The 15,868-nt window shown below is 35.4% G+C and overlaps 2 protein-coding genes across 2 annotated transcripts; both read right to left on the reverse strand.

Moving 5' to 3' along the window:
* Positions 1 to 7,760: 7,760 nt before the first annotated feature.
* On the reverse strand, positions 7,761 to 10,454 carry LOC149259519 (cysteine protease XCP1-like). Its single transcript, XM_089454398.1, has 5 exons — positions 10,383 to 10,454; positions 10,206 to 10,255; positions 10,005 to 10,095; positions 8,359 to 8,677; positions 7,761 to 8,164 (listed from the first exon to the last, which is right to left on the reverse strand). Exons 1-5 carry the CDS (start codon positions 10,452 to 10,454, stop codon positions 8,094 to 8,096), a joined length of 603 nt encoding a protein of 200 aa, XP_089310524.1. The 3' UTR covers positions 7,761 to 8,093.
* LOC149259520 (uncharacterized) lies at positions 9,465 to 14,351 on the reverse strand (the record flags this gene model as incomplete). Its single annotated transcript, XM_089454399.1, has 10 exons — positions 9,465 to 9,866; positions 10,005 to 10,095; positions 10,206 to 10,283; positions 10,383 to 10,493; positions 11,468 to 11,572; positions 12,180 to 12,243; positions 12,426 to 12,503; positions 13,903 to 13,993; positions 14,104 to 14,181; positions 14,281 to 14,351. Coding segments are annotated over 5 exons (336 nt in total), but the record flags the coding sequence as incomplete, so codon positions are not given.
* Between the last annotated feature and the right edge of the window lie 1,517 nt (positions 14,352 to 15,868).

The raw sequence follows: 15,868 nt of genomic DNA on the forward strand, positions 1-15,868 counted from the left end.
TCGTTTTCAGTGGTAATAGCACCGCTCCATGCCATAACATCAGGTGGAAAGAGTTTCTGGTGGGAAAGATTAAACAAAGGGCTTTCGAGGAGCTAAAGAAGAATATCAATCAAGCACCAGTTTTGGAATTACCAAATTTTCATCAGCCCTTTTAAGTGGATACAAATGCAGGAGTGTATGTTATGGGAGCGATCTTAATGCAGGGAGGAAGACCTATGTGCTACCATTCTGAAGTATTTCATGGGGAAGTTCTTAACTACCCTACCTACAATAAGGAACTCTATGCCCTGGTGCAAGTTTTGAATAAGTGGAAGCATTATCTAATGCGAAAGGAGATAGTAATCCATACAGATCACTAGCCATTACAGTACTTTTCGGCCCATAGTAAGCTCTCGTAGACTAGGTATTACAAGTGGATGGGGTTTCTATAGCATTTTCATTTGGTGATCAATTACAACAAAGGAAACACAAACAAGTTTACCAACATGTTGTCAAGGAAACCCACATCAAAGATCACAAATTTGGGGACTCTTATGCACATGGATCCATTTACCCATGATGCATACAGGGAGGCATATTCAGAGGATGAGGACTTAAAGGAGGTGTTTCATCAATTGCAGAGTCAGAGTCTTGTGAACAATGGCAAAAACATCGTTGACTACTTTCTCTCGGATGAGTTACTATACATGTTGGATAAGCTATGTGTTCCTAACAGTCAGTGATTGCAGCTTATAGAGAGGTTCACGCCTCCAAGGTTGTAGGGAACTTTGGTATAGGGAAGATTGTGGTCAACTTGCAAAGGTATGTGTATTGGCACAAGATGTAAGAGAAGGCAGCTAGGCTCATAAGAGGATGCATGCTTTGTTGTACTAGATATCCTAGCAATAGGAAACAAGGTTTATAGCATCCCTTACTTGTACCCACTCATCCTTGAGAAAGTATTTCCATGGAATTTATAGGAGGTTTACCAACAACAAGGAAGGGACATGACTACATGTTCATGGTAGTTGATAGGTTAAAAAAGATGTGTGTTTTGATGCCCTGTAAAAAGACCATCAGTGGGCAAGAAGTAGTAAACTTGTTCTTTGGACAGGTTTGGGTGCACTTTGGGATACCAAGGAGCATCATTTCAGATAAGGACACAACATTTCTCAGTGCATTTTGGACTACATTTTGGGAGAACTTGGACACGAAGTTGAAGAAATCTACGACATTCCATCCACAGACAGATGGGAAGACAGAAGTAGTCATCAGGATTTTGGTGCATCTTTTGAGGGGATACAACCAGAAGCATCCAAAGGCATGGGATGAAAATATGGTATATATACAACATTCCTACAATAGAGCATTACACACTTGTACAAGAAATCCCCCATTTGAAACTTGTTTTGGATATTTGTCGCCTTCACCTTTAGACATTGCATATGGGCAACAATGAGGAGTGAGGGAAGATCTTACAAGAGATGCCTTGAGTGCTGAAAAAATTATAGAGAAGATAAGGCAGATCCATATATAGGTACAAGATACACTACATAAGTCACAAGAGAAATTATAAGGCCATGCATGATCAAGATAGAATAGAGAAATTTTTCAAGGTGAGAGACAAAGTATGGCTACAGTTGAATAAGGAGGTGATAGGGGTTCATTAATAAAATCAAGGCTCTAAGGTATGGTCCCTTCGAGATACTGGAAAAGGTAGGTGCTAATGCATATCAACTCAATTTACCACCATATATGCACAATTACTTAGTTGTGAATGTAGAGAATCTGAAACTCTATGAGACTTCCTTGCTAGATCAAGAAGAGCAACATGTCCTACCATCTGTGGAGGATTTAGAACCAGATGCTCAGGAAAAGTTGACAGAAGATACAGTTTTGCAAAAGAGGTCCAAAACTAAAAGACAAGTGTAGCATGACCTTTGGTGGATTGGGTTGAAAGGGTGACTTTCAGGCAAAGCTAAATGGTACACCAGAGAGAAGGTGGAGGAAACATTTCCTCACCTAATTCAGTAGAAGCTTTTGGGGACCAAAATTTTCCTAAAATGGGGAGGTGTCACTTAGTTTTGCAAATTGGGGTCTGAAACTTTATGAGAGTGTTTTGATTCATCAAATGATGCTTTTTGGGGGTAAAATTTTTCCTCTTTAGCCTAATACCTTTTCTTTCCTATTCTACACACATAGACATTTCCAATGGCACAAGAATCGTGTCAATCAAAGTCCATATGCGAAAGTCATGCCACTGAGAAGTTGAACTTCCTATTTTCACCACGATAATTCGAGAGGATGCCACATCAACCCTATTATTCATGGAAAAGGAGCTAGCCATGTGATTATAATGAATAATAATCTAGAAGGGTTTATATTTTAACTCTGGTTAAGAGTTGAGGTAGTCAAACCTAAGCACTAATAGGCTATCGAGCTGAGTTATAATTGAGCCACTATAAAGAAAAGGGGTTCCATTCTTTGGAGTGAAGTTATTCCATAACTGAGAAAAAATATCTAAGATGGATAGGAGGTAGATCACACAGAGAGGATTAGTTCATTGTAGCAGGGCATAAGCCATACTTCTTTGTACTTATAGCCATATTTCCATTTAAAGAAAGACAACGAAGTGACCTCACCTTCCAGCTAGGCTTTTCTACTGAAATGGTTTCCCAAGTCATATCATGTTTCAAATGTGTGTAAGAGATTTTATTTTGTTGTTCTTTATTTTCTCCAAAATTTTAAATTCACATGCATGCATTATTAATAGAAAATCTACAAATTCAAAAATCTAATAAAACTGTAATAGTCTAGAATTTGAGATTTTAAATATAATTTTATCAGATCTGTTGTAACAAACTGTGTAGTGGAATATCCACAATATTTTATGGATCACACCCACTCTCTAAGGGTTTTTATCGAGAAATGACACCCTTGAACCCACCCAATGAGTGACATCTCCGCCATGAATGAAACCCTCTCCACCTTAATGTCACCCCCAACACCAAGGCGACTTTGGGACAATTTATCTTATGGATACAATGGAGTTTTTTGTAACCAGACCTAATATATTTTGAGTTCATACTTAAATGGATATGTGATTAGGCTTTGAAGGGAAACCCTTAGAGTGATCTGACCCAACTTGAGTGGTCAATCCCAAAGAGAACTATTGATTATTGAAACCAAGGTTGATAGGTTTTGCGAACCAAAAGTGGTTGAAGTCCGACAATGTAATAGAAGACTGAATAAAATCTTTTGACAATAAACCCCTTTAGGCACCCAAACCAACCCCAAATTCCAATGCTTCACAAGATCTCAGGCCAATTTGCAGAGGATTATTCAACAAAAAAAGAGAGATATACCGGTCTCAACAAACCCAAACCCCATACAGGATCAAGTGAGCCTAGGCTCCAGCCCGCGAAAAGATGACAGGTGTCCACCCGAAGCAAGGAACATGACTAGATGTTGAAGGATTTGTCTCCACAATAGCATTCATGTTATCATAAGCCATTCCTGAATTTGAGAAACGAGGTTCGGGACCACCTGATGCAACCAACAAGAATCTCGTAGAAGAAGAGCATGTTCCAAAAGGGCCCAGAATCCTCTGTCTCATAATCCATGAGCTCTTCTAATCCCATACAATATATATATATATATATATATATATATATATAAAATAATATATATATATATATATATATATATATAAAATAAAATAATAATAATAATAATAATAAATTAAAAAAAATAAAAATAAAAATTAAAAATTAAAAATAAAAAAATTAAATTAAAAATAAAAATAAAATAAAAAATAGTGAGGAGAATAAGATGGCATGTGGCATAGGTCGTCAAAGCAAGAAGGCAATTTCCAACTGGTCATCAAACTCGATAGTGGCCAAACCACCAAAAGGTGACAACCAAAAGTGTTAAATCCTGAGAAGTTATCTGATGAAACCCAAGAGGAACACAAACAACTCCTTTGATCGCTAGATTATCTGCCCAAAACCTTGTAATACAATGCCACCATAGATAGGGTTTCTCCCCAAATCTAACATAATATCATTAGGGTATTTAAACTCTTTCTCCCACCCAAAGCTCATCTTGTCCATTTAACATAAACAAATTAATGTAATGTCACACCCAATTAAAAATTTAGTAATTAATGCAATATCGACCCTAACAAAATATAATTATGTATAAATAAAATATAAAAACCAATTGAAAACATCACACAAATCAAAGGAATCTAACATTTTTGATTGTGGATTAAAAAGGGAGTTCGGGCATACTTTTAAGTTAGGCTTAATGATTTGGAGCGAAATTCTAAAAAGGGTGGAATTTTATTGTGCAAAACAAAGGTAATGTAATCATTATATCTTAGAATAAAATATATATGGACTATGTGCTAACTCTGTCCAATTAGGGTTTTCTGTAGAGATTCTAGCATACATGAAGGTTGTTATCTTGCGAACGTTATGGATCTTGGAGCTTCTGGTGTATCGATTAGTTTTAGGTGCTAAACATGAAGATTGTGTGGATCTTTTAATAAGACAACTAATCTTTATTCTTTTTAACATATATGGGATCATTTTAATAATTTTTTACCTAATTCACCTGTAAGATGTATTTTACCTTTCCTAAACTCGATTCAATTCCTCATATAATTAGCATTATGTAATTTTTATATTAAAATTGGCATTGTTGTGCTTAGCGATCTGTAACATTGAATGTTAAGTAAATAGATGTACTTCATATAGTATGTTTGTCAAGAACTAAGATACATATCTTGAATACAATTTTAAAAAATATATTTTTATTCTTTTAGGGATTACCTCGATCATAATACTTTTTCTCAATAACCTGCACCACTTTAAATGTGATTCCAATCATCGAAATTCCCATAGTATAATAATATTGGACCTATCATTTACACATGGGAAACTTGTAAACTAGTGAGTTGATTGAATTCTATATACCTAAAAATCTCATTGGCTTAAGCTTAAAATGACGGGGATGAAAAAGTGGTAACCATCATAAAAATTTAATTGACAAACAAAACATATTTAAGATCGGAGAATTGTGTGAGTGAAATTATATATTTAATAATATTTGAATTCATACGTGAAAATATATAAATAATATTTGAATTCATACGTGAAAATATAACTAATTTTTTTTTTATTACATGACAATAAAGTTCGTGGGAGAGTCTTTGAAGAATAAATAAAGTTCATCGAAGAGTCTTTGCATTCTTGAGTAAAACAAATATTGAAACAAATAGCCATGAAAGTTGAAACGTAGACATAACTTATTTTTATGTTTAATATTGAATTTAATATCTTTATTTTCATTAAAATTATGTTTAAGTATCATATTATGTAGGTTTGTATTCATTTATAGTTATATGTTGAATGAATAAATGATTTATTCAATAGAGATTTCGTTAAGGTTTTGAAATTTGATAGATTTTTATTTTTTAACGTTGAATCGAAAAATAAGTTTTTAAATAGAAATATTGTTATCAAGATGTAAAATTCAATAGGCTATAAACAATCTTTAATTTAACAATTAATTTTCATTTCCAACTCTTCTCTATAAAAGTTAAATTCGAAACAAAAAATAAACCTTACATAAATCTAATCCAATAATTTACATTTAATAAATAATAAATATAATATATTAAAACAATAATGATAAATTTATATATTAAAAATGAATCACACCTTTAGTGTTTGTGTGCAAGTGACAATTTCATAATGGTTCGCACACTGATATTTAGGACCCCATTAAAATTGCACGAGAAGGTAAATAAGTGATATCACTTTCTTTTAGTTTAAAATATACCAGCCTAGATCCATCTTAACTTTAGATCTATCAAGCGCTCAGAGGGATCCTTTTGATATGCAAACCTCTTTTAGAGTGTAAAGAGATTTGATCCCATTAGGTTAAGACAGATCTAGGTTGGTTTTAAATCAATTTTATATAGAGAGATAAAGTAATTGAAAGTTAAAAAATGTTAATTTCCTTTTTAGTACAAGGAAATTATGTAACTCTTTCACTACTTAATATGGAGTTGGAAAATGACATGTAAAAATAATATTATTAATATTACATGATGTCTAATTCATTGTAGGTTAAATTGACATGTCACATATTTCAAACAAAAATATATTAATATAATAAAAATAACTTTTTTCATCGAGAGGTACTCTACAACCAAGTATGAGGGAGACATTGTCACGTAACATTACATTTAATAATAATAAATGTATAATTCATTCTATGTTCATTGACATGTAGTACTTAAAATAAAAATATTTTAATGAGCCATAAATAAAATATTTCTTTTTTGTTTGTTTGTTAGGTTATGCGAGTCTTAAGATTACGGGCATGTCTAATGTAGTTGTGACCTAGGGGCATCTAAACTGTCAAAATCACATGGGGATTGCACCCGGCTTGGGCCACATTAACCTTTAACATGGTTGGGTTTGCCCAAAAAAATTTGAACCAATGGTTTTTACACCACATAGTGCCTTAACAAAACAACCAATCACCATCTGCGCTATGCCTCGCGGCCATAAATAAAATATTTCAATATCCATATTAAATAACAGAATTTTTTATATTTTCTACTTCCAATATAAGAAAACATTTATTAACATTTAAATGTGTAGAGTGTGAATCATACCTAAAATGTTTCAATATATATTATAAAAAAAAATGAAAATAAAAAATTTATTATTATTAAAACATATCAGCAATCCATTTTAATTTTTATATACAAAGCACCTAATCCACCAAGCAACTCCTCCCTAATGAATGACAAGTCTTTCTCAATTAACGACGAGATTTCTTATCGTTTCTTGCATGTCCCTGAAAAAGTAGGGTAAGTGCAAATTCCCCCAATTTGTGGTCTACCATACGATCTGTTACACAAATGGGTAAATGTTCCCTCCCATTATGAACAGCAATTGTATGACCGATCATTGTGTGGTACATCACCTAATCCACTGACCTAAAAAATTGGATTAATGGAGATGCATTTTTTAAATTTTATATTAAAAAATTATTTCAAAATATTTGATTCCTTTAAATACTAGAGAAATACAAAATTTAAAATAAAATTATATTAATATTAATATTTAAAATAATACTCTTAACACAATACCGTCTTGCATTTTCTATTCTTCATAATATTTACTTGATTTTAATTTTTTAAACACCTAATAAATACAAAATTTAAAATAAATTTATATTACTATTTAAAATAATACCCTTAACTCAATACCATCTTGAATTTTCTATTCTTCGTAATATTTAGTTTATTTTAATTTATTATTATTTAGGTGAGGACGAAAATTAATATTAATATTTAAAATAATACTCTTAACACAATACCGTCTTGCATTTTCTATTCTTCATAATATTTACTTGATTTTAATTTTTTAAACACCTAATAAATACAAAATTTAAAATAAATTTATATTACTATTTAAAATAATACCCTTAACTCAATACCATCTTGAATTTTCTATTCTTCGTAATATTTAGTTTATTTTAATTTATTATTATTTAGGTGAGACTTTTCGTCCTCATGTGCACTTCAAGCATTTCTTTGAATAAAGAACCGCTCAACCACATGATAAAAAATGCATTTATAGATATTATTCAGCTCATAAAAATGAAGGACGCCATAACAGAAATGAAGGCCAAGATATCATTTAACTCTCGCATATTGCTAAATGTTGAAGTAGAGGTCTTCAGATTTTACTCCGAGTTACCTTGCCTTCAAAGGTTTGGTCTCACTGGCTCTCACATGCCTGAGAACACTGTTGTGTTATGGAACATTACCTTAACTCCTGGAGTTAAGATCTATAATAGCTTCCGTAATCACAAGGCTGTTTTGTTCATAGACTATAAGCCTCAGAACAAACAATAACAATGGCTAACATAACCAAGCGCTGTACATGTATAAATGAGAAGGGATAGAATTGATGACAGGACAGGAGCAGTTTCTGATCCAACTGGAGAAGCCAAGCCAGACACGGCAACATAGCAGAAGTATTTTGTACACAAACCCTTTTTTTATGTATCAGTTTCTCCTTAGACGATCAGGTTTGCATAAGAACGATTTGATTGATTCCTTCAACGGCCGCCACAGTTGAGAACGCCCAACAACTTCCTGAAAAAATCGAACAGAAAAAGTACAAGACAGGGCATTTTTATGGTCTAGGGTATAAAATTCAGGGGATAAAACTTCTCAAATAAAAAGTACTGTACAGGGCACTGTTATGGCCTAGGGTATGAAAATTCATCAGATATAAATTCTCATAAAACTGAAAATTAGGGTATGAAAATTCATAAGATAGAACTTACCACATTGACCCTGGTACTTCACGGGAGCCACGGCTCCCTTTTCTCTCCAGTCAATGGATTTTGGCAAATCCTCGCCGTCGGAATACTGGTATCGAGGGCTGGGAGACCTCAGCAAGCGTTTCTTGGTGTCCAGCTTGGCACCCAGATATGTGGCCTTGAATTCCTCGTGGCTCAGATCTGCAAACTGGTTCAGACCCAGTTTGTAGGACCGATTCCCCTGGTTGTGCTCGTGAATATACAGAAAATTGTCTTTCAATACAGTATAAGTATTGAAAGCAATCTTTTTCTGTTGGCACCATATATCATTAAGGTCATTAATCTACATGCACGTGGAATGTCTTCGGCCACAACCACCCTGTCACGATTTATCGCCTCACCTGTTACGAGAGGGGTGAAGGGATTCACATTTTACACTAACCTCAATTTTACATTAGTTTAGCACATAGCTCGTTCCTTCAAATTGAAGGGATTCACATTTTACACTAACCTCTATTTTCCATTAGTTTAGCACATAGCTCATTCCTATTCAAATTCATGTCCCTCCCTCGGATGAACTTTCCTGAAATGGCTCTACAAATTCATAGTCACTCGTGCGTATATATACATAAATATGAGAGAGGGAGTGGGAGAGAACGCCCACACAAGGTTATTAATAAACAAATCAGGGAGATCAATCATCTCCTGGTGATTATACTAATGCAAGCGCAAATAAACTTTGAATTGAGTTTTAACACAGAAAAGTCCCCAACACGCCCACTTTTATATGTGTGTGTATCACCACCCACAAACTTATTACTACCCAAATTAGCAAGATCAATCATCTCCTGGTGACTATACAAATGCGAGAGCAGATTAATTTTGGAGGAGTTTTAACATAAAACCGTCGCACATCCAAAAGATATAGAGAAATTGTAAAGAAGCTCCATATAAAACATACTACTATCAATGAATATACAGAGTACGCACTGCATGTTCTAAAGCTTCAATCTTAATACAGATACTTTTTCTGGATATCACCATAAACATCTTCAAGCAAGAAGTAAATTGTAGTCATAAGAATTAATCAAACAATCACAATTACCTCATAAGTTAGGCATTAACAAAAATGCCAATTAACTTCAGGTACATAATATCCATTAAACTCCAATTAATTCCGTTAATAAGACAAAAATCCAGCAGTCAACATTGCGTTTCTGCGTAGGGTGTCCAATATCAAATATATATACAAATTAGAAACATTCAAACAAATCTCTATCTGATCCTAAGCATCAAAATCAATCCTAAGCCCTTTCCCCACGGATACGCCTTGCAAGCTGAATATCCTTAGGCATGATCGTCACCCTCTTGGCATGGATGGCACACAAGTTGGTATCCTCAAACAGTCCCACAAGATAGGCCTCTGCAGCCTCCTGGAGAGATAGCACTGCATGACTTTGGAAACGCAGATCCGTGTACAAAAGAATAAATAACAATTTTTAGAAAGGTCGGCCTTTGGTGTACTACGTGCACTACAAAAGAATAAATAACAAATTTTAGAAAGGTCAGCCTTTGGTGTACTAGGTGCACTCTGCCAGTTGATTCAAAATTGAGCTGTGGATGCCCTTGCAGAGCTTTTTTGACTACTACTGTGAAAAGGAAAGTGTTACCTTGAAGTCCTGGGCAATTTCCCTAACAAGCCTCTGAAAGGGCAGCTTGCGAATAAGCAGCTCGGTACTCTTCTGATACTTTCGAATTTCTCTGTATGATTTGATAAGTTGCAATTAGATATCTAGTAGACAGAATAGGGCAATAAAACCAGAAAAATTATCATAAGGCATTCATAACAATTTCAAATCAAGAGAACATACCGAAGAGCAACTGTACCAGGGCGGTATCTATGAGGCTTTCTTAACACCACCTGTGGTAGGAGCAGATTTACGTGCGGCCTAGACCAGAACAGTATTTCAGCATACATACGAGGTAATACACATCGAAAGCCACATAGCCGACAAGAAAGGAAAAAGAAATAAATAAATAAAAATTACCTTTGTTGCCAGCTGCTTCCTTGGAGCCTTTCCTCCAGTCGATTTACAAGCTGTCTGCTTCGTACGAGCCATTGTTAGGTGCAATTAACGACCAGCAAGGTAGAGAGTTATCTGTTTCAGTGACAACAAGAACGAAGATATCAGCCAAGCCATAAACGCCGTCTCAGCTGAAACCCCAAACGCCATTTCAGCCGAAACTTCAAAATACCAAAAACCAGCTATAAATACAGAAATATTACGAGTCTCCTCAAACAATCATTCTACTGTAAAGCAGAACCCTCACATCCGTAAACCCTAAATAATAAAAGAGAAAAAACAGAACCTAAGAAACAGGAAGAACGTGAACCCTCACATTCCAAGTCATATGTGAATCACAAAAAGGACAACAGAAAGCATCCACAGAAAACCCTAGATATTAAAGGAGAATAAACAGGGTACAGGAAACATGGAACACATTCTAAAATGGGAACTGCCCAGGATTTCAAGGAGAATTCAAGTTGCTAAAACTGCGACAACAAACTCTAGGGCACCAAAATATTTTACTAATTCAAAACATTATCAAATAAATGGAACACCCCACGGGTTCACGGGAACTCTAGCTGTTATAATAAAGATAACAAACGCTAGGGCACAAAAATAATTGAAGAATCAACCAGTTACTACGACCTCAAGGAGAATTCCAGTAACTAAAACTGGAATTTCAGCAGACTTTTCCCTGCAATGTGATAAACACCTGCATTGATTTCTATTATTGCTTGTGCCTGAATTGTTCAGTGTTTGGTGAATAAGGGTCAGCCATTTGGCAGCAGGACCATTGTTCTCTGCCACTAAAATGTTTCCTGCATTTAAAGGCACAATTTCTTGAAACCTGGGAAAATCCACATAGAGACAGTATACTGTTAGACTTTTGACACAACTGTGGAAATCTCAATAAAAACTATCAACACACCATTTCATTCTGAAACTAAAAGAGTTTTAACTGATATCCTCTTGTTCGTAGAAACACAAAATGCAAATGTATAAAACATTTTCAGGGCTTTGTTCATCTTGCTGGATTGGATGTAATGAGGGGAGTTTGTTAATACCCCAAAATGTAGACGTCTGCTGGAGGTGAAGTATGCAACCATTCATCCAAATTCAGGCCATTGCAGGGTGCTTTACCTCCCACATTCCATGTTCCCACAAATACCCTGCTTCGCAAACATTCAGTTGCCTACTTAGTTCATTAAAAAAGCTGCTTACTGATATGAACAACGATTGTTGAAATCAAAATTCCAATACATTTTCAAACAACATTATTCTGTCTTCAATAATTCCAAGAGAAGCAACCCATCGCAGAAGTGGGTTCTCGTATTTGAATATCTAGATGAGACGGGCTTTCTTATAGTCGAAATTCTGGACAAATGGTAACAAATTACTATTGGAGAATGTTACATTGCAGATCATTTAAAAACACGATTTTTTATAACCTTATTTCTGTCAGCATTGGTTATCTGTATTATGGTTATTTGATAAAAGCACATAGCAGAAAGATAGGGGAGAGAAAGATTTTGCCCTGAAGAAAACTGCGTCTATTTTTTTATTACTCGAATACATGCTCATGGTATTATGTTTGGGAGCAAATGAAGAATAAGTTCTAAATTATGTTCAACTCATTATAAACTATCCCAGAATAACTTCGCACAAGCAGGGGAACAGATTATGTTTCAAATGGATAGTAAACTCAATCCGTATGTTCCACCATTATCAAATTTCAGCTAAAGTTAAATTCAATTAAATTCAACCAAAATACCATACCTAAAGTCACGAGCATCTGCGATCTGGGACAACTCTGATTCCATTGTTACAGGCTTGGAATTAGCTGCATTTCAATTCAACAAGATTTCTGTCATGATTGTAAACACCGAGACCAAAAGCAAAGTAACACATCCCTAGTAAATCAAATCAAAGGCTGGGAGAAAACTCGTGCATTTTTCAAGTATTCTGAAACACCTGTAAAATAAAATTGGGCATATTATCTTGTTGAAGGATTTTGTTCAGTACCAGTAAAGCTTTTTCGTGAAAACGAGGATTCGTTATCTGGGCAGCTCTTTCGTCTCCCAGAGAAGGATTCGCAGTTATCTGCAGATTTTATATTTAGTCTCAGTGAAAATTAAGCTAAATGCACAATAGGTTTTCAAGTTTGTCACTTTGAGGTGTATTTGGATAGTATTGATATGCCTTGTGTGGAATTTTAGCTGTCTGGTTGCTTTGACCGCTTAACCATGAACTGCTGTCCCTTTATTTTGACCATTTTCTATACCAACCAGAGGCACTGAATTTTTGGTTACAAATGAGTAACTGGATATTGTTTGGCCTGATGGTATGTCATTATAGGTTAGTGCTCAGTACAATCAAACATGAGCAATCCACAGATAAGGTCCCTCACCACACCAACACACTCACTCGTGCGTATATATACATAAATATGAGAGAGGGAGTGGGAGAGAACGCCCACACAAGGTTATTAATAAACAAATCAGGGAGATCAATCATCTCCTGGTGATTATACTAATGCAAGCGCAAATAAACTTTGAATTGAGTTTTAACACAGACAAGTCCCCAACACGCCCACTTATATATGTGTGTGTATCACCACCCACAAACTTATTACTACCCAAATTAGCAAGATCAATCATCTCCTGGTGACTATACAAATGCGAGAGCAGATTAATTTTGGATGAGTTTTAACATAAAACCGTCGCACATCCAAAAGATATAGAGAAATTGTAAAGAAGCTCCATATAAAACATACTACTATCAATGAATATACAGAGTACGCACTGCATGTTCTAAAGCTTCAATCTTAATACAGATACTTTTTCTGGATATCACCATAAACATCTTCAAGCAAGAAGTAAATTGTAGTCATAAGAATTAATCAAACAATCACAATTACCTCATAAGTTAGGCATTAACAAAAATGCCAATTAACTTCAGGTACATAATATCCATTAAACTCCAATTAATTCCGTTAATACGACAAAAATCCAGCAGTCAACATTGCGTTTCTGCGTATATCAAATATATCAAATATATATACAATATCAAATATATATACAAATTAGAAACATTCAAAGAAAGCTCTATCTGATCCTAAGCATCAAAATCAATCCTAAGCCCTTTCCCCACGGATACGCCTTGCAAGCTGAATATCCTTAGGCATGATCGTCACCCTCTTGGCATGGATGGCACACAAGTTGGTATCCTCAAACAGTCCCACAAGATAGGCCTCTGCAGCCTCCTGGAGAGATAGCACTGCATGACTTTGGAAACGCAGATCCGTGTACAAAAGAATAAATAACAATTTTTAGAAAGGTCGGACTTTGGTGTACTACGTGCACTACAAAAGAATAAATAACAAATTTTAGAAAGGTCAGCCTTTGGTGTACTAGGTGCACTCTGCCAGTTGATTCAAAATTGAGCTGTGGATGCCCTTGCAGAGCTTTTTTGACTACTACTGTGAAAAGGAAAGTGTTACCTTGAAGTCCTGGGCAATTTCCCTAACAAGCCTCTGAAAGGGCAGCTTGCGAATAAGCAACTCGGTACTCTTCTGATACTTTCGAATTTCTCTGTATGATTTGATAAGTTGCAATTAGATATCTAGTAGACAGAATAGGGCAATAAAGCCAGAAAAATTATCATAAGGCATTCATAACAATTTCAAATCAAGAGAACATACCGAAGAGCAACTGTACCAGGGCGGTATCTATGAGGCTTTCTTAACACCACCTGTGGTAGGAGCAGATTTACGTGCGGCCTAGACCAGAACAGTATTTCAGCATACATACGAGGTAATACACATCGAAAGCCACATAGCCGACAAGAAAGGAAAAAGAAATAAATAAATAAAAATTACCTTTGTTGCCAGCTGCTTCCTTGGAGCCTTTCCTCCAGTCGATTTACGAGCTGTCTGCTTCGTACGAGCCATTGTTAGGTGCAATTAACGACCAGCAAGGTAGAGAGTTATCTGTTTCAGTGACAACAAGAACGAAGATATCAGCCAAGCCATAAACGTCGTCTCAGCTGAAACCCCAAACGCCATTTCAGCCGAAACTTCAAAATACCAAAAACCAGCTATAAATACAGAAATATTACGAGTCTCCTCAAACAATCATTCTACTGTAAAGCAGAACCCTCACATCCGTAAACCCTAAATAATAAAAGAGAAAAAACAGAACCTAAGAAACAGGGAGAACGTGAACCCTCACATTCCAAGTCATATGTGAATCACAAAAAGGACAACAGAAAGCATCCACAGAAAACCCTAGATATTAAAGGAGAATAAACAGGGTAGAGGAAACATGGAACACATTCTAAAATGGGAACGGCCCAGGATTTCAAGGAGAATTCAAGTTGCTAAAACTGCGACAACAAACTCTAGGGCACCAAAATATTTTACTAATTCAAAACATTATCAAATAAATGGAACACCCCACGGGTTCACGGGAACTCTAGCTGTTATAATAAAGATCACAAACGCTAGGGCACAAAAATAATTGAAGAAATCAACCAGTTACTACGACCTCAAGGAGAATTCCAGTAACTAAAACTGGAACAACAAACCCTAGGGCACCAAAATATTTCACTAATCCAAAACATTATCAAATGAATGGAACACCCCACGGGTCAAGGGGAACTCTAGCTCACTGCTCGAATGCATCGAATAAGGTGGAAGATAACTGCACTTAACACGACCCGCCATTCCCTCGCAGAACCACTCCCTCCAGAACTGTCCCGCGACCCGCCATTCCCTCGCAGAACCACTCCCTCCAGAACTGTCCCGCGACCCGCCATTCCCTCGCAGAACCACTCCCTCCAGAACTGTCCCGCTCCAGAATCCGATGCCACGTGTCAGTGTAAGGAACAAACGAGCCATTCAAAATCCGATGCCACGTGTCAGCACGAGAGCCAAAGGAACGACGAAAGACTCTGTTCCAAAGGAAGGCCTATCGGCCTAACTAATTATATTGTGAATGGTGTATAGGTGCACAAATACGACTAATTAAAGTTTTTGTAATATTTTTATAGACGTTGTATATATTCCAACCATTTTTTTTATGTGCACCAACGTACACCCAAGGAACAAAATGACGACATACTTCATTATAAACTTTGCTATAATGAGGTATATATATATATGAATAGTTTTTTATTGTATATATGGATTCAACACCCTGGAAAACTCTTGAGGTACTTCTATTGTGGAGGAGTTATCCATCAAATTTGTGATTTCAATGAATTTCTGCCAAATTTTAAAGAAATTAGACGAAGAAAATCTACCCAAAAAATTTCCAAAAAAATCGCACTAAAAACAACTTGATAATTTACCAAAAATATGTGGATTTTTTTTATTTTTCATAATAATCTTTATACTCGTTTACTTCATTTCTTTAGGTGAGAATAAAAAACTTAGTCAACCACACAATTGAAAATTGGTCTGCTGG

Source organism: Pinus tabuliformis, chromosome 6 (assembly GCF_031772625.1).
Source record: "Pinus tabuliformis cultivar Carrire ecotype Pingquan chromosome 6, CPIR1, whole genome shotgun sequence".
Classification (NCBI taxonomy): domain Eukaryota; kingdom Viridiplantae; phylum Streptophyta; class Pinopsida; order Pinales; family Pinaceae; genus Pinus; species Pinus tabuliformis.

What these genes read in the sequence shown, in the direction of transcription:
- LOC149259519 (XM_089454398.1), bottom strand. Translation starts at nt 10,454, where the DNA reads ATGGCTCGTACGAAGCAGACAGCTTGTAAATCGACTGGAGGAAAGGCT. An exon ending in GGAAGCAGCTGGCAACAAAG is followed by an intron (nt 10,256 to 10,382) that starts GTAATTTTTATT and finishes CTCCTACCACAG; the next exon opens with GTGGTGTTAAGAAAGCCTCA. An exon ending in CCTGGTACAGTTGCTCTTCG is followed by an intron (nt 10,096 to 10,205) that starts GTATGTTCTCTT and finishes CAAATCATACAG; the next exon opens with AGAAATTCGAAAGTATCAGA.